The sequence below is a fragment of the Colobus angolensis genome, unplaced genomic scaffold (assembly GCF_000951035.1).
Source record: "Colobus angolensis palliatus isolate OR3802 unplaced genomic scaffold, Cang.pa_1.0 Scaffold159, whole genome shotgun sequence".
In the NCBI taxonomy this organism is placed as follows: Eukaryota; Metazoa; Chordata; class Mammalia; order Primates; family Cercopithecidae; genus Colobus; species Colobus angolensis.
Genome location: NW_012114699.1, coordinates 6,113,357 through 6,140,039, shown reverse-complemented (window position 1 = coordinate 6,140,039; position 26,683 = coordinate 6,113,357). Strand labels below are relative to the sequence as shown.

Sequence of the window (26,683 nt, the reverse complement as noted above, 5' to 3'; positions counted from 1 at the left end):
TGCAGGCGCTCCTGCTCCTCTGGCTCTCCTTGACCGCGGTGTGTGGAGGTGAGTGCGCGCCCTCCCGCTCGCCCGGGCTGCAGCCGGCGCGCTCCCTCCCCTGCGCCGGCTCGCCGGGGCCGCGGCGGCCCGAGGAGCAGCATGAATCTGCGGCTCTGCGTGCAGGCGCTCCTGCTCCTCTGGCTCTCCTTGACCGCGGTGTGTGGAGGTGAGTGCGCGCCCTCCCGCTCGCCCGGGCTGCAGCCGGCGCGCTCCTTTCCCTCCGCCCTCCTCGCACTCTCCCCGCCTCCCGGGGAGCCCGGCGCGAGCCGTGCAGTAGCAGCCACGCGCCGGCCAGCGCCAGGCAGCAGATTGACAGGGCGCCCCGGGCCAAGGGGCGGCTGGCCGCAAGAACCGCTTCTTCTGCGGGGCTCAACTTGGCCTCTGGCAGCATCTGCCCGTCACCTTGTCCTTCCTAACCGTCGCTCGCAGTCCCAGGAGCGCAGGACCACAGGTGTGCGCCGCGTGTCCCATGCCCTGCACCCCGCGTGGTGAGGGTGGAGGCCGGGGACATGCCCGCTCCCTCGTGGATCGGTGGAAGGAACTGACGAGAGTCGGGTGGGCTGGGCTCCCATATTAAACGTCTTCTGGTCCCTGAAGGCTGGGAGCCTCCCGCCGCTCCAGGGGCGCGGGAAACCGGGGATGATGTGCCAACATGCAGACGTGACACTTGTTGCATAGGCAGGAGTGCGCGGAGGGGGTGGCGGCATGGAGCCCAGCTGTTGCTCCTTTTGGCCTGCATGTGTGAGCAGAGGCAGCCTCCCCAAGGCAGGGCCGGGCCCAGCCAGGCTGGGCTGGTCTTCTCCTCCCTAACCCCAAGGTCCTGGCTGGCCTCCTCCCCTGCACAGGATGCCCTCCCCATAGCCTCCATCCCACCCCCAGATACTTGGTTCTCTTACATCCTGGCTCCAGCCTTTCTTTCTCTCCCAGGCATGGGCATGCTTCACCTTAGTCTCCCTGTCGCTAGGCACCAAAGGAGGAAGCACAGCACCTGACCCGACCCCTCCCTGCAGCTCAGAAAAGGAGAGTCCTTTTGCCCTCACCTGCCAATACTTGGCACTAGTGCCCATGTCCGCCCCTAGCCTGGTCCCCACCCACGCCCCAGCAGCCCCATCCCAGGCTGCCTGTCCTCTGCGTGTCAATGTCTCCTGGGGCTGCCAGCTCCCACCTCCAGCTGCCACAGTCCTATGATCTGGCTGTCATTGCTGCCTGCCTGGCACCACACAAGGGGAAGGCCAAGACCAGGTGGACTAACGCCAGGACCATGGCTGGAGTCACAGGGAGGTGGGAGCAGAAAGAAGGAGAAGGCAGAGCAACGAGTTTCCTAGGGCAAGGGCACAGGGCCCTACGTGGTTCCAAACCCTCCAGAACAGGAGGATGGCATGCAGCCCAGGAGCCTCTGAGGGGTCCAGCCAGCTCTGCCTGCCTCTCATCGCAGGCCACCTCCTTTCTCTGCTCTTGCTTTTTGGCCCTGTTGTGGCCCTGGGAATACTGCCTGACTTCTCAGAAAGGCGCAGTGGTTGGGGCTGGCACCTCCTGCCTCCAGGTAGCTGGCCAGTGATCTCTCTCTTCAAGACCTGAGCATGAAGTCAGCCACCGCCACAGTAAGAAGTGGGCAGGTTTTTTCCACAGAAACTCCTATCAGGCAGGTAACAGAGGGAGCAAAAGATACTAATGTAAGATACGAATGTAAGATACGAATGATACACCATACCAGCCTGTCCTCAGCCTCTGGTGTCATTAACAAGGCACAACACTTGTACAATACCACCACAGGCAAATAGTCCAGGGTGGTGCCTTCAGGGAAGAAAAAGACTGGGTGCAGAGAAAGTGTTCCAGAGGAAGGTGGGGCTTCTGGATCTGCACACTTGGTGCTCCCCACAGAGGCTGTGGGGAGACCCCTAGCCAATAGACAACCATTCAGACCCTCCTGGGGCCCAGCCATTGGGACAGTACTAGCAAAGGGGAGAGAGCTGGTTTCAAGGGAAGGGAAGTCGGCCAGGATGCCTGAACACCATGTGGCTGGTCCAGAGCCTGCCACTTCGTGCTTTAATTCCCCCGTCTTCATTAGGTAATCTGTCTACTCTGATTTGGGTAAATTCGTTGCCCTCACAAGCCTCGTGTTGGAAACTTTCAGGGCTCTCACTGACTTCTCTACTCCCTGACTTCTCCTGGAGCCAAGGAGGGGCACGTCCCTGGAGGTGGCCACCAGCCAAGGGTCCAGGTACACATGTCCTGCTCCTGCTGGCTCCTGTCCTGGGTTAGAAGTAGGAATCCCAGAACCACTTTGTCCTTGGCCCAGACTGGCATGCTGTCCCTGGCCAGAGTCCCCAGTCAAAGTTCCAGCCTGAAAACCATACTTCCTCCTCTCCACAGTCTGTCCTGACTTGGAATGTCTGCCCCCGACCCCTCTCCACACCGCCTCTCATCACCCGGATACCACCGTGTACACTCCTCCACTGCCTCCTGACCTGGGATACACTTTGCTCTTGTGAGTCTGAGAACTCCTGGGCCAGGGCCAAGTGTCCCTCGGTCTCTGAGCACCTCTCTTTTTCCCCTTCTCCTCCCCCTCCGCAGGCCCAGCTCAAAGCCTGCAGTCACAGCGGGAGTGTGAGGAGAGCCTACTGTAACCCTCCTGCTCAGGGAAGGGCATCTCCACTCCATCCCCAGTCCTTAGCCCTAAGCACCCATGTAACCTGAGCCAGGCCTCTCCACGCAAAGAACTAAGGCAAGGGAAGCAGAGGGCCGCCAGATAGAGCATGATGTATCCCAGGGCAGCAAAGCTGGCACTGCAGACAGCACAGGGCCCTGGAGAAGGCGACTGGGATGGGGGGGTGGGCAGACAAAGAGACACATGCAGGACCACAGAGCAGTGGAGGGGCATTGCCAGCAGGGTCCCCAACGGAGGACACATTTGGGCTTTTAAAGTCATCACAAGACAGGCCAGACTGAGAGGAAAAACAGGTGCATCATTCCTGATGAGGCTGGCATGTTCCTGAAAAGTCGCACGTACCTCTTTGTGCGTTGGCAGGGTTGGAGTTCAGATTGCATGAAAGTCAAATCCTGTCCTCCCCCGACTGCGGTTCTCAGCGTGGAGATGCTATAGCTTCATGGCTGATGGCGCTTCAGCAGGCAATGGCTCCAATCTCTCTAGGCTCAAGATTGTTTGGAGGATTGCTCCAGCCTCCTTTTACGTAGCAAATGAGCTAGAAGAAAATATTTAAGTGCATTAGGGCTGGCCTCCATTTCTAAAGGGGAATTCTTTTGTACAGTCAAGACCTCTGCAGTGATGAGAATCAACAGCCTCTAATTTGTTCCTTTGGACAGGATAAAGCCAGGGTTTCAGGTGTCAGCTTATCTGATGGTGAGCCAGACTCAGAATCAAAAGTAGGAAACAGGTGGGTGATGGGCTCAGAGTGTGGGAGGAGCCAGCAGAGCTCGGTGATGCTGAGGACAATGAGTCCCCCACCCAATGGGAGGGATGCAAGAGGCCCATGGCTGGTCTCCAGAGCCTGGCTGGGGGCTCAGTCAGCTCAGAGCAGTTCTTCTCTGCAGACCTAGAGTCTAGACATCTTCCTGGCCAGAGTCAGAACCACCAACCCTGCTCCCCATCCTGGCATACGGCCTCTAGCCCTCCCTTTCTGACTGCCACAGACTTACAGTCTTGGGTGCCGAGCACATGGAGATGACGCCCTCCCCCTCCTGGCACAGTGCTTCTCTTCTCCATGTCTGCCACCACTCTGAGCTACAATGGCCTGCGTCACTGCCCCATCCCTTCTGCACCCCCAGCAGTTCAAGGTGCAGAGGTGAGAGCCAAGTGTTGACTTGGTTCACTTCACAAGGCCCCTAGGTCCTTCCCCTGCGTTATCAGCATCATTCAGATCCATCCTCAGTGATCACGGTGAGCCTTGTGGGGACCCCAGAACTCAAGGCAGAGGCTGAAGCAGCTACGGTGGGGAGCTTAGTGAAGGTCTTTCCCTCCTCCCCCTCTCCAGCCCCAGCCCCCTCACAGGTGGCGCCAAGAGGGTAGCTCTGTGATAGTCAGACAGAAGCAGCCCACTTGTTCCATCCATACTTACTGCTCCAAAGTGCTAAGATAATTTTTCTTTTAATTCTCATAGGTTATGAATTTAAGGAATAAGTTGGCATGGAATTGTGGCTAGCTAACCAAATGACCCAACTCAACAGCGGGGTCCTCATGGACCTGGCGATTTTTCTTGGGGAAAGAGGGAAGGAGGGTGCAGGCTTGGAGAATATGTGTTTATGTATGTGTTTGTGGAGGGGGTGGGTATGTCTGGGTGTGAGTGGGGAGAACTGCAGGCCCAGAAACCTGGGGGAGGAGAGCCCTAAGGCCAAACCCGCCCACTTTTGGTCCAAGAGGAGCCTAAACACTTGGAAATTGTGTGCAAGTGGAGGAGGACTCACAAGAGCCAAGGAGCCAAGGAAGGAACAGAGTGTGGGGATGTTGGAGGCAGAGGCAGAGGGGAAGAGGGAACTGCCAGTGGTATCACTGGGGTGTGAGCAGCCAATGGGAGGCTCTGTGGAAACTGTGAGCAAGTGGTGGGAATTCCTGGGTAGATGGCAATGGGGCTCAAGGGACAGGAATCTAGATGCAGGCAAATCAGATGGTGTGCAGGGGGAGAGAGACTGTTACTCATTATCTCTGGCCTCAGATGCTGTATCTGCACAGGCCTGTACTGGGCATTGCACAAGTACCCTGCCTGACTGCCTCTTCCCCGGCACCATCTCATCTCCGCACACTGCCTGCCATCACCAACCAGGCTTGTCTTGGGGGTGGCAGCTCGGCTTCCCTGCATGGACTGTAGGCTTCGTGAGAGTCGGCCTGCATGACTTTTCCCTTACTGCACCCAAGGATACCCTGCACCACTTGGATTCCATTGTCAGGACTCAGTCTGGTGTCAGGAGGCTTCTACTCTAAGCCTCCTGACAGATGTGGACAGATGTAAAGAGGAGCCCCAGAATGCAGAATAGAAGCCAGTTGGGATTGAAATGGAAGGAATTTACATGAGACACAGGATGCAGGGTGTGATCCGGGAATTTCAGGAGGTAGGGCATTGGTGGGGAGGTACCAACTTGCAACAGCCCACCCCGCTCCTGGTGCACAGACATGCTGCTGAAGGTGACCATTCTCTCATTTATTCATTCTCAAATATGCGTGCAATATTTATTGGTCTCTAAATCTGGTCTCAGATTTCTAAATCTGGTCACAGTATGAGGCAGGCTGAGTTGGAGACCCCTCCCTCTTAACCCGCCTGGCCCAGCCCCATCCACTGGGAGGACTTGGTGCCCTAGAGAGGCCTAACCACCAATGAGACACCCAGGGGCGAGATATGAGCTCCCTAGTACTCAAAAGTGGGTCATCCTGCATATCAAAGGATGTAGGAGTAAAATGACGTGATGTTCGGGATTTGCTTTAAGATACTGCAGTCAAGGAAAATAGAAAAGGGATAACTAAAGCATATGTGACTCCATCTGGATAACTGTTGAATCTGGGTGATGGGTACATGGTGGTGGGAGGGTCATTGTAATGTCATATGTCTAAAATGTTTGAAGTGTACACCAGTCACAGGGGTGCCATAGTGATTACTGCCTCCTGACACCCAGCCAAGCACAGGCATGACGCCCCAAAGTGCACACCCCGCAATGATGTTCCAAAGAACCCACTTGTGCCTGTCAGCAACATGATATAACTGTCAAAAGGACAGAAAATCAGCTGCATCAATGGCAAGATGTGAGTAGTAGGTTCCATTTGTGCCAGGACAGTGCAGAAATGGCAAATTTTCCCTCAATATGAACAAGAGAAACAAAGAAAATCTATGAGAAGTGCCGCCACATGGAGAGACCACCCCTCCCGTGGGCCTGTGGTCTGCGGCCCCTGCTCGTTTCCAACAACCTTCCTCACTAACAGGCTTTCTCCTTCCTGCAGGGCCCCTGATGCGGCTTCCCTATGGGAATGGGCTGGAAGAGGGCAATGTCCGCCACCTGGTGCAGCCCAGAGGGTCGAGGAACGGGCCAGGGCCCTGGCAGGGAGGTCGGAGGAAATTCCGCCGCCAGCGGCCCCGCCTCTCCCATAAGGGACCCATGCCTTTCTGAAGCAGGTACTTGAGCCTCTGCTCAGTGGACAGCGCTAAAGCGGAGGGAGAGGGACAGCCTAGAAGCCGGGTGACCCTGCAGCTCAGCACTGGCCAGACACATCCATCAAGCAGTCCTGGCGCCACATGCACAGGGACTTAGAGTTGGCAAGAGAGCTATGGGGCAGCTGTCTAGCCCCTTTATTTTACAGACGATCTCCTCGTCTGAGGCCCAGAGAGGGGCTTGACACTTGGGGCCAATCTTCCTTCCACCCTGCTGCTTGGGGTTGGGGAGGCTGGCCTGCTTAGAGATTTCTAGACATTCTGGTGGACCTTAATGGCTGGGGAGGGGTGCCCAGGGCAAACCTACAGATGTCCAGTGTAGACTGTCACCAGAGTTGGGGAAGGAGGCAGAGAGCTCTAGGGGCTCTCAGGCAGAGAACAAGAGGACAGCTGTGGCTGTGGTTGCCTGGAGCTGTGAGAAGGAGGGAAGAACCAAGGCGGCAGCAGAGAGAGGAGAGCTGAATTCTGTCCCTCACCTGGTCTGCTGGCTGTCTCACTGCAATGGGGACAGGCAGGCACCAACTCAGGGGCCTTGGGCTCGAGGTTTGGGCTGAGTGGAGTTGGGGAGAGAGAGAAAGGGGTCTCCTCTCCTTTCCTGGGGAGTTCCTTTGGTCTAGGATATGTCCATGACTTCTCTGTTGTCATTTTTGTCTCCTTAGGACTGAAGGGGCCCCCAAGTGCCCACCCCCTGTGGTTCTGTCTCCTCCATAGATTGGTCTGCTTCTCTGGAGGCCTCACGTCCATTCAGCTCTCACCTCACACCTGCTGTAGCCACCGATGGGCCCGGCTCTTCTCACCTGCCTGCTTCCCCCAGTGGCGTGTTCTTGGCTATAGTTTGGATGATTCCCATTCTCTCACAAGGATCCGTCCAGTCCATCTTCCTGGCCCCTCCCTGGACTGACTTTGGAGACCCAGCCCCGGAAAGCCTCCCTTCTTCTCCAGGTCCCCACTGCTCTAGTCCCTGCCTGTCTCATCTAACGCCCCAACACTTCACTTGGGCCTTCCTTTCTCATGTCTGCCCTGGGCCTGGGGTGGAAATGCTCCCTTCTGCGGGCTCCAGCAGATCCCTTGTTTTCCTGTCAGTTGGAGCCCTCACCTGGCCTCCAGGGAGGAATGCAGAGAAAAGCAAGGGGAGACTCTAGTTAAGAGGTGCTGGCTGCGGGGATCCAGACAGGGAACATTGGGGGTCCACACAGAAGTGTGGCGGGGGGAGCTCTGGTGAAGTGGATGGAGCATCGGTGTTTACTCAGTTAAGGAAGAGGTAAAGGAGAGGGGCCTGTGAAGTCCTTTGTCACTTCTCTTGACTTACTGTGCCTCCCAATACTCCCTTCTTCCTGCCCCCACACCCCATCCCCAGCTAGCCCAAGCTCCAAGTCAGGAGGTGAGGGTGCTGGGTCTGACATGGCTCTAGACCCTCCCAGGAGTAAAAGCCAAGCAAGAGGTTGTTTTTGCCAAGAATCACAGACTATTAGAACTGAAAGGACCCTTGGAGATCACTTAGCCTTCTTAGGCAAACGCCTGCAAAAACAGAAGCCTGGAGAGGGGAGTGACCTGCTCAGAGTCATTGCAGAGCTGGAATGGGGACCAGGTCTCCCATCTCCTACTTTATGATGTCCTCTTCCCTCTTGATGATGTCTTTTCAAAGCAAATGAAGTGCCTTTTCCGGAGGCTGGGGCTGGGGGTGACTGGGAGGGGAAGGGAAGGGAGAGGCAAGCTGGCTGTGAACTGTCCTGTTGTGGGGCCGGAGCTGCTCCCACCTCCCTGACCTACCCCTGCTGCACCATTCCCCCAGCTGGGCTGGAAGGTTCCATAACTGGTCAGCTGCCCCCATTCTGGCAGCATTCCCAGACCCGGGGTACTCTAATAGGGGCGGCTCAGGAACTGAGACTACCGTTCAACCCCTGTGGTGATGGTTTTCAGGAGCATGAGGTAGCCTTCAATCACTGGACTCCATGGCCTTCCCTTCGTGCTGACTGGACCTTCCTTCCAGGGCTTTCCCTTTGGGGGAGGCGGAGAGGAGAGAAGAAGGAAGGGAAGGGCAGAAGGAAGGAGGGACAGGAGGAAGAAAAGAAAGCAAAGGAAGGGAAGGAAGGAAAGAAGGATGGGAGGAAGTGCAGCAGGAATAGCACCCTCTCCCCGGGAGGCCCCAGCTTCCGTGAGGGGCCATCACCAGCCATTCCTTGGAGGGAGCTTTCTCACCTATTGCTTGAGCAGGCTTCCCAGGAGGGAGAAAGGGAAGACAAAAGCCTGATGCCCAACTTTGTGTGTGTGGGGATGGGGGAGTCAGGGCCCCCCAAGTCCCACAATAACGCCAATGTTTGCCTATCTGCCCCCCCAAGCCTTCCTTTACCTCTGCTGCTGCTAACGCTGCTGCTGCTTAAAGGCTCATGCTTGGAGTGGGGACTGGTCGGTGCCCAGAAAGTCTCTTCTGCCACTGACGCCCCCATCAGGGATTGGGCCTGCTTTCCCCGCTTCCTTTCTGTGTCTCTGCCTCATCGGCCTGCCGTGACCTGCAGCCAAGCCCAGCCCCGTGGGGAAGGGGAGAAAGTGGGGAACGGCTGAGAAAGCTGGGAGAGAGGGAACAGAGGAGGGTAGTGGGTGGGCTGGGGGGGCTGCCTTATTTAAAGTGGTTGTTTATGATTCTTATACTAATTTATGCAAAGATATTAAGGCCCTGTTCATTAAGAAATTGCTCCTTTCCCCTGTGTTCAATGTGTTTGTAAAGATTGTTCTGTGTAAATATGTCTTTATCATAAACAGTTAAAAGCTGACAGTTCGCCCTTACTCTTGGAGGTCATGTTCAGGAGGGGCGTTCCTTTCCCCTGGGGGCCATGGTTGTCCCCATGCCCACATATTGCACATGCAGGGAGGTAAGTGCCTGCATCCCAAATCGGATCTAGGTCAACTGGCCTCAAACCGATTTGCCACGAGCTCACAAAACGAATCCCTATGCTTAATGACCAGGTCACATAAAATCCAGCCCTTATAGGTTTTCTGGCATCTGTTTGGGTGTCCTCATTTTTTTGGCAGTGTCATTTAAAGAATTTTTCAAAAGCAATTTATTTAAGAACATGCTGATTAAATGCAGGATCGCTACTAAAAATTGTTTTGTGTCCTTGGTGGGTGTCTTCTGCTATTTTATCTACTTTTGAACACTTTCAGGACTTTTTAGCCAGTTTGCCTTTCTTGAAAAATGTTGTGTTTTCAGTAATAAACACATTTGATAATGACTTTGTTTGTATCATTTTATGTTTCACAAAGTAGAGTTGCTTGATAAATGAGATAGCCTGAAAAATAAAATGCAAAGAGTTGAATATAATTCTGCCCCATCTGTCTCACTCCATGCTTGTTGTCAAAATGCCAATATCTTGCATAACAGAAGGGAACATTGGGTACATGCTAATTTGGCTAATAAACCCATTAGGTGCACACATGCATACACATTACAAAGCAAAACTCAGTGAGAAGCAGAGAGGAGGGATCGAAATGGGTTCATTTGATAAATCTCGTGGGAAATCCTATAGCTTTGACAAATATTTAGTGCTAGAAATATACAATTTTAAAGAAAGGGTCTTCAAACAAACTCCCTAAAAAGTCATAAAAATGTTCAATAGGAGAGAAAATAGAAAAAGTCACCCCCAAGCATACAAAACAATCTCATTATTGACAAAATGCTGCAAGTTGTAATAGTGATTTAAAAATGCAGTGTTACGGCTGGGTGCAGTGGCTCACACCTGTAATCCCAGCACATTGGGAGGCTGAGGCGGGCAGATCACTTGAGGTTAGGAGTTTGAGACCAGCCTGGCCAACATGGTGAAACTCCGTCTCTACTAAAAATACAAAGATTAGCTGGGTATGGTGGCGGGCACCTGTAATCCCAGCTACTCAGGAGGCTGAGGCCAGAGAATCGCTTAAACACAGGAGGCGGAGGTTGCAGTGAGCTGAGATCACGCCACTGTACTCCAGCCTGGGTGACAGAGCCAGACTCCATCTGAAAAAAAAAAAAAAAAAATGATGTTACGTTGGAAGTGCCTCTTAGGAAAACTGGTGCAAAATGCCTTATTTAAAAATTACTAGTTTGACTTTTAGGCAAACAGGTCATCAGAGGAACTGGTTTTAGGCAGAGGTTTCAGGTGGACTGACTTTATGCTGATTAGCCTGTAACCTCCCTAATCATCCCCAAAGTTCTAAATTCACGTGAAAGCGAGGAGAAGCGGGTGGAGCATGGGGCAGGACAACTTAATACCGACCCATAAGTGTACAGTGAATTAGATAAGTGAATCTAGAATCTGGTCTTCAAATTCCAGAACGCAAACTCTTTCTACAGTACTACAGAAGGTCCCCTAACTAGAAAGAAGAATTAGATACAAAACGTGTTTGAGATTCTTTTTTTTGTTTTTTCCCCCCAAGACAGAGTCTCGCTCTGTCTCCCAGGCTGGAGGGAAGCCAGTGGTGTGATCTCGGCTCACTGCAACCTCCAACCTCCACCTCCCGGGTTCCAATGATTCTCCTGCCTCACCCTCCCAAGTAGCTGGGATTACACGCACCCGCCACCACGCCTGGCTAATTTTTTGTATATTTATTTATTTATTTATTTATTTATTTTTATTATTATTTTTCAGTAGAGACAGGGGTTCACCAGGTTAGCCAGGCTAGTCTTGAACTCCTGACCTCAAGTAATCCGCCTGCCTTGGCTTCCCAAAGTGCTGGGATTGCAAGCATGAATCACCATACCCAGCTGTGTTTGATATTCTTAGTAAATACAATACGAATTCGTAGTACAAGATGGCACGGTGTAGACTGGTGGGATCGGGGAAAGCTAATAGAGGCTGAGTGATAAAAACAGGCCCTAGGAGGCACAATAGCATTTGGTTAAGTTGGCGAAAGGATGATGGGCAGTAACGGCGGGGACAAGGAAGGGGGAGCAGCCACCAGGGTCCATGGAACATATGTAGTCAACTGGATACTACTGGGTGGATGCAAGTGTGACCTCCTTGGGGCAGGGGATAAGGAAAATAAAATTGGTGGCTTCTGTAAAGATAATTAGACCTCAAACCAAAAGAAGGCTGGACATATGATATGCGTTGCTACTACCCTTTGGAGATATCTTGACCAAATAAATACAACAGAAGCAGAGTAGGGCATTGTTTTTCAAAATGCAGAGCTTAGGAGAAGAAATAGGAGTTCACTTAACTGATTGTTTCTGGACTGGAGGTCCTGAGCTGAGAGGTTGACGAGTAGGGGCAGAGAACCTGAAAACCAACACTCTTTCAAATCCATCTGGAATTAAGTAGCCTCTGAAATGACAGAGATTAGGGAGGCAAACAGACTCAGACCACACACAGCTTTTCAGGACCCCAGGTGTGGTGTAAAATGAGCCATAACTGCTTAGAAATCTAACATTTCAGACTCTCCTATAGGCCTGGCTGGCTTGGTACCCCCCTTAGGAGCTGGGCTCCTCTGCATTGAGGGAACCATGAGGCCTGGCCTGAGCAGCCATTCTGAGGTCCTTACAGAATTCAATTCTCCAAGCCTGAAGGTTATTCAACTGAAATGTCTCAATCCAAAGTTTCTTTCTGACCAGAGTGTGCCTGTGCCAGCTAACTGCCAAAGGAGATGGCAGAGATTTACTCAATGTCTTCCTCTCCCGGCTTCAGAAGGGCTGCTGACTTAGCGAGCATTTCTCGGTAACTCTCCAAAGGAAGGCTTCTTCTCTAGGACTCCTTTGAAAATCCAGCTTTTCCTATGTAGTGGCCAGTGCTCAGAGAAGGAGCCCAGCAAGGGACACCCCTTGCCACTGTCTTGGACTTCAGCCAAAGGTCCAAGTTGCATCCAGGACACTTCCTTGAATATTTCAAATCAGCCGCCAACAGACTTTTTCTGTAAAGAGCCAGATAGTTTTCTTGACTTTTTGAGCCATATGGTCTCTATCCCAACTCAAACCTCTTTGAGTTTGATGCTGCTGCCTACTTTTTAGCACTGTGGTCGGAATTGACTGTGATGACGCACGTAAAGTTTTTGGCATGTGCAAAAGCAGCCATACACAATACATACACCAGTGGACATGACTGTGTTAAAAAAAAAAAAAAAAAACTTTATAAAAGCAGGTAGCAGGGCATAGTTTGCCCAGCTCTGTCTCAAATGAAGCATCAGCAAGCTCTTCAACTCAGCCCCTGAACCCTTGCCTGGAGCACAAGGGGAAGACTTACATTCTGCAGCAAATTGTAGAATTAAGTGATTTAATACACTGGTTATGAGATGGCCTCTGATAATAATCATACTGACAGAGTGATTCCAGTGGAAGGAGAAGTCTGGAGTCAGATCAGGTTCAAATCCTGGCACCACCATTTACTCACCTGCGTGACCTTGCAGCAAGGGTCTTGATCTGGATGAGCCCATGTTTCTGCTTTGGGCAGGATGCTGCTGCCCACTTTATAGCACTGTGGTCAGGATTGACTGCGATGATGCAGGGAAAGTGTTTGGCACAGTGCCTGGCCCATGTTATGAGCTTACTAAGTGGGAGCTATTATTATCTCTGCTAAGCCTCATTCTAGCCCTGAGAACTGGACGGGGCAGCCATCATTATCCCCAGTTTATAGATGAAAAATCAGGCTCATGGAGGTGAGGTCACTTGTTCAAATTCACAGAGCCACTCATGGGTGAGTAGAACCTCAAACCTGGGTCTGTCCCCGGCTCAGGTCAGTTGCTGCTATGGTTTGAATGAATCCTTCAAATTCATATTTTGGAAACTTAATCCCTAAATTCATATGTTGATGGTATTTAGAGGTGGGGCCTTTGGTAGGTAATTAAAATTAAATAAGGTCATCAGGATTGTGCCCCTATGATGGAACTGGGGACTTTATAAGAAGAGGAAGAGAGACCTGAGCTGGCACACTCTTGCCCTCTTACCATGTGATGCCATTTTACCATGTTATGATTTGCAAAAAGGCCCTCACCAGATGCCAGTGCCGTGCTCTTGGCCTTCCCAGCCTCCAGAGCTGTGAGCTAAATAAAGTTTTTTTCTTTATAAGTTACCCAGTCTGTGGCTACAGAAAACAAACTATGACAGCTTCCCTGTTCCTGCTAAGGGTCCTCTTTCCCACCATGAGTGTGCCTCAGCCACTGGAAATTTCTGGTCTCCCAGATAACCTATAGGGCCTCCCCAGGGACAGATTAGGTCCTCGGCATTTTTCTTTGTAGAAGCTTAGCTTGGGCAGCAGCCCAGGAGGCCTCTCCAAAGGTGTTAAGTGCTTACCATTAACATCTGATCTGTCTGGAAGTCTGGAGCCAGGCACCTGTTTCAGGATACCTGCTTGGCCGTTGGGGTTCCTTTCTGCACAAGGAACCCCAGTCAGAAACCTGGGTTCCAGTCCTGAATCTGCTTCTACCCAGGGCTTGCTGGGTAGCTTAGCAAAGTCTTTCCTTGGCCCTTTCTGGGCCTCAGCCTACTCACCTGCCCAGGACACCTGGGTGGGTAGATGTGAAGCACCTGCTTGTGACTAGGGCTTTGCTGGGGTCCCAGCTAACAGTGGGGGGTGATTCAGGCTGCCCTCCAGAGGCAATTCAGGACCTGACCCAGGGACCTGTAGGGAGGAGCTCTGGGAGAAGAACTGGGCATATGGCAGGAAAATGGGAACTTAAGCCAATGAAGGAGTCCACTGCTGGGTTACGTGGGTTGCACAAGCTTCCCATAACCCCAGTGGCTGCTGGAACCTCCATTCCATACTTTCCCCTTTGCACAAATTAAATGCTTTCTGATCTTCTCTGAGTGTTAAAAAAACTGGCACACTGCTGCAGAGCTAGCCTGGGGGCGTGAAACTTGGGGTTCTGAGCTCTGGATCCTAACCCCAGCTTGGCCAGTAACTGGCTGTGCGATTCCAGGCAGGTCTGTTCGTCTATTAGGGGTCCTGGTTCTCCCTCATCTATTTTCATAGGATGACAATCTCTGCTTTTCCTACCTTAAACACACAGAATCATAGAAGGGCAGAGCTGACATGACATGAGTCTGACAGATCATTCAGTACCCTAAGCCCTGTTATTTTTACAAATGAAGAAAGTGGGACTCAGAAAGGGTAAGTGAACTCTTAAAAGAACATAGCTAGATAGTCCTAGGAAGCGCATATAGAGTGCTTCTCATGTGCCAAGCACTGAGGAGCTTCACCTGTCCTGACTTACTCAGTTCCCATCACAATCCCATTTTATAGCTGAGGAAACGGAGGCACTCAGAGGCTAAGCCGTTAGTCTAACGATCTGTGGTATGTGCAAACGAACTGACAGAAACAAGGTGGCATTGCTTTAAAGGAAGGCAAAGGTGCTGCTGAAATGCCAATCATTCCCTCCAGGGCTGCAGTCGCCTCTTGTCTGTAGGGGATGGGCTTCACTTTGGCACCCTCAGTCCCAGGGCAACAGAACTGCTTGTGATTTAGGGGCTGTGGGAGGCCTGCTGGGAAGAGGGTGCCCCTTTTTCCATCTAGGCAGAGACATCTCTGGCTCCCTCTCCAGCAGGTGTAGGGATAGAGGCTGGTGACTTTGGCATATGTTATGGGGGGTTTCATCCCCCATGTCTCTAGGCTCCTGAACTTTCTGGAAGCCTGGAGTTCCTCTCTCCTTTGGAAATTCCCAACTCCTCAGATGTGAGGGATATGGAAAGAAAAGGGAGGATAAACAAAGCAGGGAGAGAAAAGGCCCCAGTGAGGAGTGCAGGGGGATGGAGGAGGGGATCTCACCACACAGTCCCTTCCACCTCCAGCACCGCAGAGATCTTCTGATCTGATTATCCTCTTTCCTCCTTCCCTCTACTCTGGGCTACTCCCCAGCTCAGCTCCACAGCCTGCCCCACCTCCATTCCCACTCCCAAATTGCCTGTCAAGTTTTAGGTCCCAGGCCTTGTGTAAGTTTCAAAAGGAGCTCCCCTTCTCTCAATCTATGCCCAAACTTTTAGAACCCAAGCCTAGAAAGAGCTCTTTGGCCTACCCCTACCCCAAATAATCAGTCTCCTGGACAATCAGCTAAAAAACACCTACCCTTGGCCAGGCACTGTGGCTCACGCCTGTAATCCCAGCAGTTTGGGAGGCCGAAGTGGGCAGATCATCTGAGGTCAGGAGTTTGAGACTAGCCTGGCCAACATGGCAAAATCCCGTCTCTAATAAAAATACAAAAATTAACTGGGCATGGTGGTGGGCACCTGTAGTCCCAGCTACTCAGGAGGCTGGGGTGGGTGAATCCCTTGAACCTGGGAGGCGGAGGTTGTGCCATTACACTCCAGCCTGGATGACAGAGCGAGACTCCGTCTCAAACAAACACAAAAACAAAACAACAAAAACGCCTAATCTGTGCAGGACACCATGCAAGGGACGGTGGAGGAGGAACAGTGGAGAAAGACTCGGTCCTCACCTTTCCTCTGGGAGGCACCACTGAAAGGAGGTGTGTGGTGAGGGTGTGACAGCCCTCACTAGCTGTTGTAGCCACAGTGCCCTCTGTACCACTGCCCTGCAACCCCAGGGATGTTCCCCTGGCCTTCAGCCTGCGCACTGGCCTCAGCAGGACCTGCAAGTGAGGGAGCCTCATACCCATCTTTTAGGAAGCAGAAGCAGGGAAAGCTGCAGCCTAAGTCACCCAAACCCCATTTCTGATGCTCTTCTAGTTTCCCCAGACTTCCCTTCCCAGGTTCTCCACCTTCCTCCAATTCTCCAGGTCCTCCAACTTCTAGCCAAGGCTTGCCACCCCCATAAAGCCTCCCTGGATGCTCTCCTAGCCCTGAAGGTCACCTGCTGGTGAGGCCAGAACTGGAACCCAGACTTACCCCCGCCACCTCCAAAAGCCCTTGTGCTCGCCAACCGTACACTTCCTTGCCAGACTAGGCATGGCCATAGCCACGATGGAGGTGATGATGCTGACAGTGATAACAAGGGAATATAACGATCATACCTTCCAGCACGGGATGCAGAGACTTAAACATCCTGACTCCTCCAAGTTCCAAGCCTGGGTCAGTCACTTCACCTTTCTGGGCCTCAGCTTTACCTTTTCTAAAATGGAAGTAAGAATCTCCGGCTCCCTCTCGGGCTTCTAGTGACTGAAGTTTCTGAAGTTAAAATGTTTGGTATGGTAGAGAGTACTGTGCTTGTAACGGGGAAAAACCCCCACCTTTCTTAGCGGGTGCCATGAAGACCACCCTGTTTGCATGTGAAAGTGCTTTTTGATCTGTAAAGGGGCTATGGGAATTCATTTCTCAGCATTCACTGAATGTTTATTGAGGGCCTACTTTGTACCACACTCCTTATAACCTGGAGAGGGAAACAGATGTTATTCAAAAATCACAACCGAATGTCTAACCAGGAACTGTGGCAAGGGCTCTGGAGGCAAAAAACAGGCCTCTAGGAAGTTTATCACTGAGTGCACGATCTGGGGTCAGAGAAAGCTTCCTGGAGGTGAGGTGGGAGCTGACACCTCAGGAGTGAGTAGGGGTTAAGCTGGAGAAAGGAGGTCTCAGCAGAGGGAGCACAGGGCTTGTGTCCAAAGCACCAAGGTGGGAGGAAGCAGATGTGGTTTATTGTTAAACCCATTTCACAGACAACGAAGCAGGCCCTGAGAGAGGCTGTGACTTGCAGAATGAGGGATTCCGCTGAACTCCTGTGTGCTGGCTGATTTCCTCTGTGGCTCTAGGCTGGGCAAGCAGGATATACTATGGTCACTAAGACATCCTCTTCCGATAACTTGCCCAGACTCTATCAAATTCACCAGCTGAATATGAGGCGCTGAGAATTCCCCACCCACAGGAGTGGCTGGCTACATGCATCTGGGTCAGCTTGATGGCCTGACACTTTGGAAATTTCTTATATCTTTCCCTTTCTTTGCGCTCGGCCTCCCTTTCTCCTCCAAGCCTGCTTATTCTTTGGGGGAAACCCAGTGTGTCATGAGAGGCTGCCCCCTGGTGGTTCAGTCCTGGAACTGCAGGGACTTCTTGAGGCTTGCGCCAAGTCTAGGCACAGGCCATTATAAGAAAGTTCCCGAGGTCATCTCCTCTTTCCTGTTCGGCGGGAGGTGTGAGAACGAGCAAAGGCCAAAGTGTGTGTAGAGGAGTGGCTGACTGGTGTTAATCAAAGATGACTTTTTTAAGGGGGGGGCAGCTCTAAAATTGCTTCTGCTCCAAGATTCTGATTCTGAACAATTTTGCGGGTGTGTCCCCCTGACTTGAGAGGGTGAGAGGGTGCCTCTACAGGGGTCACAGGCATACGTGGGCTCCATGCATGTGCTTGTGTGAACACCGAATGGGTATGCATATTTGCTCCGCGCTGTGTAGCATATTATAGTTCGTATGCCTGTTCACTAAGAGAGGGAAAGGAGTTGCCACCCAGAGGCACCAGGGGTGAAGTCTGCGAGGGCAGAGGTCAGCATCTGGGTCTCCAAGGCCAGGCCAGGCCAGGCCCCATTTGCATCCTTACAAGACTGTTCTAGGCTGTCTGGCCCTCAAGCTGTCCCAAGGAGCTCTTCCCCCAGTGAACCCCATGTTCCCACCAGTTTTGCGCCTACCAGGTACACCAACCCTGCCCCACCCCCCACAGCTGCTGTGGGAAATCTCATACCTTCTCGTGGCCACAGGCAGATCTGATTCCTGCATGTGCTCATGGGAGAGGCCTCAAGGAGCAAACCCTCCCTCCACCTGGCCCTTGCCACGGCCCACATCCAGGGCTGCTGTTTTCCTCTATCTGGGTTGGTGCATCCCTACAGCGTGTTTCTGGCCAGCAAACATTCTAATCAGTTGGTGTCCAGACCTTGCTGGCTATTAAAGATTTTCACTATTGCCCCTGTCCAATTCCCATACTCCCAGGTGACATGTGCATTTTAACCTGGAGCTTCATGAGGCCACGAGTTAGGGCGTTACTCTTGTTCTCAGGCAAGGTTTTTTTTTAAACAATCCTTTCTCATTGCTCCTCCAAATAGCATGAAAACACTAGCCCACCTTGGTAGTCTCAGCAAGCAAAATCTCTTGGTGAGGCCATGAGCCATCCATTAAATACTTGAGCTATTAGGTTGAAAGCAGAAGTGTCAGATCACAGTTGAATGACCCCCTTGGACTTTGCCCAAAAGGAAAGTTTTCTGAGTGAGCTCAGAGGGATGGGAGCTCTGGAGGCTCCAAGTTCAGCTCCAAGTGAGTGCTCACACGCAGGCCGAGCCTTGTCTTTTGCCCATGGGTGGAGCACACCAGCCACACCCGCAGCATTTCTAGGAAATACCCTCTTCTGCTCCCTGGCTTTGGCCTCAACTCCTCCTTGCAGAAGTGCAGACAGTGGAAAGTTGATTTTCATAAGCTACAGTCATGCTGGGCTCCTCCTCTGCCCAGCCCATGACTTGCCCCTTCCCAACTGCTGTCCTCCCCTTATGGTGCCCCTGGGGACTGTGAGGCGGTGTGACGGAGAGGAAGCTTTCATCCCAGTTGTGCCACTTGGTAGGTGAACCACTCTCCCCCTCTTAGCTTTACTTCCCATTATCTATCTCAAGGGGATGGTAACTGTACCCTTTGCTGTTGTCTTTAGACCCAATTGAGACACTGGATCCAAAAGTACTTGGAAAGGAAAACCATTGCTGGAAGCACACAAGTGGTGAGCTCAAAGCTCTGAGATGCTACCCTCAGCCAGCTCTCTGGTCGGCACAGAATCTTACCCTTGCCAGAGTCCCTTTCTGATTCTCCGTGTGCAGGAAGATTTGTGACCCATAGTCATATAGAATCCCAAGCTTGGCAGGGACCTTTGTTGGGCCATCAAGGGATAATACAAGCTACCATTTCTTGAGCAATTATATGTTATGTACTGTTCTAAGTGCTTTATATATTATACTCATTCCATCCCCACAACAAGCCCATGAGGTAGAAACTCTTATCATTCCCATTTACAGATGAGGAAATCAAGGCTCAGTATGATTAAGTGAATTGCCCAAAGTCACACAGCTGGTAAACTGAGCCAAGATTTGAAGCCTGGCTGTCTGGCTCCAGAATCTGAGCTCTGAATCACTGTGCTCTGTGGGCTCTACACTGCCCTCACTGGGCAGGATTTTTTGCCTCTGCTTGTACATCTCCAGTGATGGGGAACTCATTACTTCCCAACGTAGCCTATTCTAACTTCACATAGCTATGGCTGCTGGAAACTTCTAGCATGTCTGGCCAAGCCTTTGGTGATTCAGATCACACAAAGATCTGTTTCCTGAAGGCTTAAGCAGGGGATAGGTGAAAAACAGGAGGCTACAGAAAGCAAGCATTCTCCCTGTACCCCTCGACACACAGAGACCCTATGATCCCATTCCTTTGGGTATGTCAACTCCTTTTCCTCCACTGGAGGTTGACACAGGAAGTAAGATGGTCCCCTCCACCTCAATATACTTTTCAACTGAAGAGAGTTGGTCAGCCCACCTGTTTGCTCCAGTTAGAGCACAGGACATATGCAGTGACCACTGTGTTAATGAGTGTGCACTAAATACTGAATGAACGAATGAATGAATGGGCATGTGAATGAAGAACAGGATCACAGCTTCCTTTCCTGCCAGCCTCAGTCTCCTGGAAGGCTTAGTTTTGCACTGTGCTTTGAGATCCTGACAAACAGCATTTCCATGGTAACGAGGCATAGACCTGCCAGTCTGCAGGGCCAAATTCTTTCCTGTCACATGGACTGTGAGCTCGCTCCAGAAAAGATCCTAAACTACCGTCAGTGTAAGCAGAGCAGGTCACTGTCAGCTGGGAGACCCTCAGAGTGGGCACTATTGGGCAGATCTCCCAGCGCCTGTCTCCTCTGGGAACTTCCCGGACTGATCGACCTTACTGGAGTTTCCATGGTAACAACACTAGGCTAATGGGTTGCCAGGGTGATGGTGTGCTACTGCTAAGATTGCATGGACCGGACCACACAGGGCCACCGAGTAGAAAAGATGCTAATAACACCTTTCTGAGTTTCCATGACAACAACACTCGAGCACCGGGTAGGCTTTGTCCCAAATGCAGATTAGGCCCCAGCCCTCCACACTCTGGGAGAACGCCCTGGGAGGTTGGGCCACTGGGAACTGTCATAACCTCCTAAGGGAAAGAGGTGGCCAGGGCCTGTTCCTCCTCCTCAGTCTCTTCTCTGCCCAGGGCCCCTTGCCATACTGTTCCTCAGGGCATCTGGTGGAAGTAGCCAGGTTTTGGGCAGTTGGAACTGTCAGGGAGGAGTTCTGGGACAGAAAGACAGCTCAGGATGGGTGGTGTGAGAGAAAATGGAGCTTTGGGGGTACCTTTGGGATCCAGTGCCTCTCTTGGTGTATCTGCTCCCCGGCCAGGGAACTCATGCACTCTGGGGCTGAGGAAGCGGCCAAGGAGCTCTTTTTCCTTATCAAAGGCAAAAGCATGAGGTCAGAGTTTTCAAACTTTTTTTTTTTTTATACAGAGTCTCACTCTCTTGCCCAGGCTGGAGGGCAATGGCACGACCTCAGCTCACTGCAACCTCCGCCTCCTGGGTTCAGGTGATTCTCCTGTCTCAGCCTCCTGAGTAGCTGGGATTACAAGTGCCTGTCACCACACCCGGTTAATTATTATTACTTTTTTTTTTGTATTTTTAATAGAGACGGGGTTTTGCCATGTTGGCCAGGCCCGTCTCGAACTCCTGACCTCAGATGATCCACCTGACTTGGCCTCCCAAAGTGTTGAGATTACAGGCATGAGCCACTGTGCCTGACCTCAAACTAGTTTTTTAAAGCCTTGGCACATATAAATTCCATCAAAGCAGGCTCAGGGGCCTAGAGCCCCACCCATTCAGTCTCATCCCTCTCCCTACCACAGAGTCCCCTGAGGCATCCAAGCTTCTGTGGAACACAATTTGAAAAACCTCTGGTCTAGGCCACTCCATCTCATAGTCCAGACAGAGAGGCTGAGAATCAGAAAGGGCAAGCCCAAGGCGCCACCGCCAGTCATTAGGACTGCCAGAACTAAAAACTCAGGAGTCTCACGTTTGTAGGGTTACTCCCAATCCACCAGGATGTTATTGACCTCTACTCTGGGTTCTCTGACTTCCAGAGGACCACTGCAGCTTCTGCCCTTCTACCTATTCATGGAGCTGGGGTGGAGAGAAGGTTCTGTTGTGGGGGCAGGCACAAATGTTTAGAACAAACCTTCCAGATGTGACATTTTTAAGCACCTATTAAGTGCTAGCCATTATGGTAGGATATGTTTTTCTATGCTGGTTGTCATCTTTTTACTTTTTTTGAGACAAGGTCTCACACTGTTGCCCAGGCTGGGGTGCAATGGCGCGATCTCGCTCCAACCTCCACCTCCTATATTCAAGAGATTCTCTTGCGTGCCACCATGCCTGGCTAATTTTTTGTATTTTTAGTAGAGATGGGGTTTCACCATGTTGTCCAGGCTGGTCTGGAACTCTTGACCTCAGGTAATCTGCTCACAATGTGCTGGGATTATAGGCGTGAGCCACAGTACCTGGCCCTGGTTGTCATCTTATCTCTTCTTTATAACAAGTTATTGAGACAGGCATGGGTATCTTCAACAGATGAGAAAACAAAAGCTCAAGGGGAGTGAACTGAAGCTTGGGTGTATTAAACATTGAGCATATCTTTAGCAGGGATGTCTCATTACTAGCTCCAGGAGGGACCACCGGGATGAAGGCTGACCCATGGCCTATCTCCAGTGACACTGGGCTGAGACAGGTGGATGCATTCAAAGCATTAGAGACACCTTACTGCCTGCTGCACCCCCATCCCCTCACTAAGTCTGCCCTGTCAGGGATGACTGTAGGGTAACTCCAGTCTCCAAGGCCGGGCATGTGTTATTTATTCACAACATAACACAGCTGCTGGCCACAACAGACAGAACATCTTGTGGGTTGAGTTGGGGGTGGGGGAGCGGTGGTTCCTAGTTGCCATGGAAACTTGAGAAGGGGTCAGGAACACCACATCATGTAAACATTCCATAATTATTCATTTGGACTGTGGCGGCAGCAGGCGGTCACTTCCCCAATTACTAAATGCTTGGCCTTGCTGGGCCACAACCAAGGCTGGTGGGCCTGGTGGGTGTGGTTCCTCCTTTGGCTGTCCAGGAACCGCCCAAGCGTGTGGGCTGCTGCCAGTGGCTTTCCTGGGACTTCACTGGGGCTCATTGAGCACTGAACTTTCTCCAGTCACACCCCTCCACCTGGATATCCTTCTCCTGTCTTAGTCTGTTTGTGCTGCTGTAACAACATACCTGAGACTAAGTCACTTATAACTGGAAATCTCTTTCTTACAGTCCTGCAGGCTGGGAAGTCCAAGATCAAGCTGCTTTCAGGTTCAGTTGTCTGTGGAGGGTGGTTCTCTGCATCCAAGATGGCACCTTGTTGCTGCATCCTCTGGAAGGGAGGGACACTTGTGTCCTCAGGTGGTGGAAAAGACAGAAGAGCAAAAGGGAAGGAATGCTGTGTCCTCGCATGGCAAAAGAGCAGAAGCCAACAAACCTACTCACTCAAGCCCTTTTATAAGGGCCCTAATCCCATCCATGAATGCTCCACCCTCATGACTCACCTCCGAAAGTGGAGACTTTCATAATACTGTCATATTCGCTGTTACATTTCAACACATGAATTTTGGGGGACACATTCAGGCTGAAGCACCCTCCTTTGAACTCCAGCTCCAGTAGGATAGCCCTTCTGCCTAACCCTGCCTGCCTCATGCCTCTCCTTACTTCATAACACCCCTCTTTCATCTGAGCTTGTTTGCATTTGCTTGCTTTTGCTGTAGCAGGGATCATGCTGGATTGGGAGTCTAAGCACTGACTCTGGGACCCGCTCTGTGACTCACCCACTGAGTGTTCCTGGGCAAGACCTTTGACCTTTCTGGGTCTCAGTTTCCCTCTCTGTAGTCTGTTTGCTAGTTGCTCTCCCCCTCTAGACTGTGAGCTCTCTAACTGCAGGGATAGGTCTCTGGTCCGTTGCTACAGTCTCAGCCCCCTGTACAAGCACATAGTAGGTGTTTCATAAGTGTTAAATGACCAGAGATAATAATGGGCTGCCCTGTACCCTCCTCCATTCCTATTCAGATTTTTCCACCCTGGTTCAGTCTCCTTAGGGCCCTGCTATCCCTGCAAAGGTCTGAGAAACTCATGGCAAAGCCTTCATTGGGCTAATGGCTCTACCATTCCTAAAAGAGGCCAGGAGGGAGACACCTTAGGCCCCAAGATAGAGGTGGAGTGGAGACCTTGGGGCCTCTGGCAACCCCAACTTGTGCCCTGCTATGCCACCTCCAAGCAAGGGTGGCTATGAGTGTGTCAGTGAGTGCGCCTTCAATCCGCAGGGGCAGCAGCTCCACTACAAGCTGCCTTGCTCAGTGAAACTGCAGTATAACCTAGTGATTAGAAGCATAGGTATTGAAGTCAGATGGCCTGCGTTCAGATCCCAGCTTTACTTCTTATCAGCTGGGAGACTAAGGGCAAGGCACTGAACTTCTCCAGGCTAGTTTCCTCATCTATAAGATGGAGGCAATGATAGTGCCTGCCTCATAGGGATCGTGTGCATTAATGCTGTGTGTGTGTGTGTGTGTGTGTGTGTGTGTGTGTGCGTTTCTGATAATGCTTGCCACCAAGTAAGCAATCAGTAAAAATGAAGGGGGGAAGCAAGAGGGGAGCTCTTTATCCCAAGTAAGGGTGGGGCATCCCTCCCTCTAATCTACCCCCTCCCCCCATTGCCATTACCCCAGTTTCTGGTCAGAGTTGTCCTACTTTCCCATGGGAAAAAAGCCCAGCTGGCTATTCTAGTGTTACCGATCTGGATCCAGCAGGACCCAGACCAGGGCAGAGTTTTCTATTCTTGTGGCCTAGTCCTTCCCAGCTCCCCCGCAGCAACAATCAGTTTTATTTATTTATTTATGCCCCATTTGTTGAGCACCTAGTCTATGCCACTTGCACGCTTCAAGTGTTTTATGGATCGACTTTCTAAACTCTGCTTAGAGGAGCTCTTACCTTAGCTGCTTGACAGTCCCTTTTTCTGTAGCATTGAGTCTCCTCCAAACTATGGCCCTCCCATTCTGCCACTCAGTGGCTCTGTGATCCTGGACCAAATCCCTCCCCATTCTGTACCTCAATTTCTTTAGCTGATAAATGAGGGTCTGGAAGGTTTCTCTGGGGCCCTGTGTAGCTCAGGTGGCTATAGATGACTGGTTCACTGGCTCCTTGTCCCAGGGTCAGAATGAATTGCGTGTATCCTAGGAGCTCACAAAGGGAAGGGCTTGGAAGTTTGAGCCGCTGGTTTCCTGCCTGCTGGGGCAGACACAGTCCCCAGTCTCAAGGTGCTCCAGGTTTCCTGGGGAAAAACTAAGACCCATGGTGGGAGCAGGGGTGGGGCAGGATTCCTAAAAGGGAGACCTCCATTTCCTCAGTAAGTTTCCAAATGTTATCCAAAGTGGGCTGGACTCCAGCTGAAAGGCCTTGCCAAGGCTGGATAAAAGCAGCTGCCCAGCTCTCACTGGGGCCTTCCAGGCCTGGATGGAAACGCTTTCACTGGGCTTGTCAACTGCTTGGAGAGCCAGCAGGGCTGAGTGGCTGGAAGAGGATATAATGGGGACAGTTCATTCACAGTGAGAGCCAGGCTCCCAGCCCGCCTGTCTTCCTTGCGGGCCCTTACTTGGCCCACGTGAATGCTCTCCCCAACACTCCCTCACTGGACCTAATTAGAGTCCCACTGACCTGTGGCGTGCATCTTACCACCTCACTATGCAGGGGCTTCCCCACACCACCCTCACAACTTCAACCTTAATTCGTGTTACAGCCTCTTGATTGATAGTCAAGGAATTCTCACTAATTTTCAGCCGTTGTCTGGCCTGCTTGAACTGGAAACTCTCATTCGGTTCCCTGTAGGGCAAGAGAGTTCTTGACCTTCCAGACACAAGGGAGAGGACTTGAGCAGAGGAGCAGCACGCTGAAAGTGCTGAGGCCTAATGAGAAGCCAGCACTAGACTTGAAACACTTAGAGACTGGATACCTGAATTCTAGTCCCGGCTTGGCTGTTTATTGCCTATATGACCTAGGCAAAGCCGTGTCACCTCTCTGCATCTGTTTCTTCACCTAAAATAGGGACAATGAGATCCTTGTTCTGCTAGCCTCACTGGATTGATATGAGGCTCAAGTAAGCCTGTATGGTCATCCTTTGGTATCCACGGGAATTTAGTCCCAGGACCCCCCCATATACCAAGATCCATGTATACTCAAGTCCCACAGTCAGCCCTTTGAGACACATACACAAAAAGTCACCCCTCCATGTACACAGGTTTCACAATATGTGAATATTCTATTTTCAATCTGTGTTTGGTTGAAAAAAGAAATCCATGAATAAGTGAACCAGTGCAGTTCAAATCCATATTGTTCAAGGGTAAACTGTATATGGAAAAGTACTTTTTTACCTACAGAGCACTGTGTGTGTTTCTGATAATGCTTGGCACCAAGTAAGCAATCAGTAAAAATGAAGGGGGGAAGCAAGAGGGGAGCCCTTTATCCCAAGTAAGGGTGGGGCGTCCCTCCCTCTAATCTACCCCCTCCCCCATTGCCATTATCCCAGTTTCTGGTCAGAGTTGTCCTACTCTGGGTAGATGACAAGATGCCCTTCCTCTTCTCCTAGAAGCCTAGCGTCCACATTTCCCCTTCCCCTCCACCATTTGCACTGGCTTCTTCCCCTTGGCCCTCAAATGTGCTCAAAGATCCCCCATCCAAGTTCTGAGACAAACAGTCTCTACCAGACGTTTTCCATTCTCCTACTCCTGCTCTCTGGCTTTCACTTTATGCCCCTCCTCACTCTTCTTCCTCCTCAATGTCTCTGCAGGCATTTCAACCAATCGATCCTACTCCCACCTAAGTCCTTTGGTTTCCATGCTTGGCAGCTTCTCTGATAGTCCCTAGTGATCCCCCATCCTGATGTTCCTGCCCTTGTCTAATCCCGTCCCCTTGGATGTGGGCTGGGCTAAGTAACTTGCTTCTAACAAATAGAATATGGCAAAGATGATGGGCTGCCATTTCCAAGATTAGACTGTGAGACTGACTCCTGCCTTTCTCACACACTCACCATCTCTCACTGGCTTGCTCTGAGGAAGCCAGCTGCCATATTGTGAACTGCCTTCTGGAGAGTTCTGTGTCTCAAGGAACTGAGGACAGCCAATAGCCAGCAAGAAACTGGGGCTCTCGGTCTGATAGCCAGTGAGCACCTGAAGGCTCCTGCTGACAGCCATGTGAGTGAGCTTGGAAATGGATTCTTCCCTTGTTGAGCATTGAGGTGACTGCAGACCTGGCCAACACCTTCACTACAGCTTGTGAGAGGGCCCAAGACAGAGGGTCCAGTTAATATGCACTCAGATCCCTGACCCACAGAAACTGTGAAATAATAACTCATTGTTTTAAGCCACTAAGGTTTGAGATAATTAGCAAAGTAAAAATCACTGCTGTTACTTTCTTTCTTTTCTTTTCTTTCTTTTCTTTTTCTTTCTTTCTTTCTTTCTTTCTTTCT

The 26,683-nt window shown here is 51.4% G+C and overlaps 1 protein-coding gene across 1 annotated transcript; it reads left to right on the top strand.

Annotated features, from left to right (window-relative positions):
- The first annotated feature begins 95 nt into the window (after positions 1-95).
- On the top strand, positions 96-8,407 carry APLN (apelin). The gene is made up of 3 exons (XM_011936971.1): positions 96-208; positions 5,987-6,158; positions 6,854-8,407. The coding sequence occupies exons 1-2, from the start codon at positions 142-144 to the stop codon at positions 6,151-6,153; spliced, it is 234 nt and encodes a 77-aa protein (XP_011792361.1). The 5' UTR covers positions 96-141; the 3' UTR covers positions 6,154-6,158; positions 6,854-8,407.
- The last annotated feature ends 18,276 nt before the right edge of the window (positions 8,408-26,683 follow it).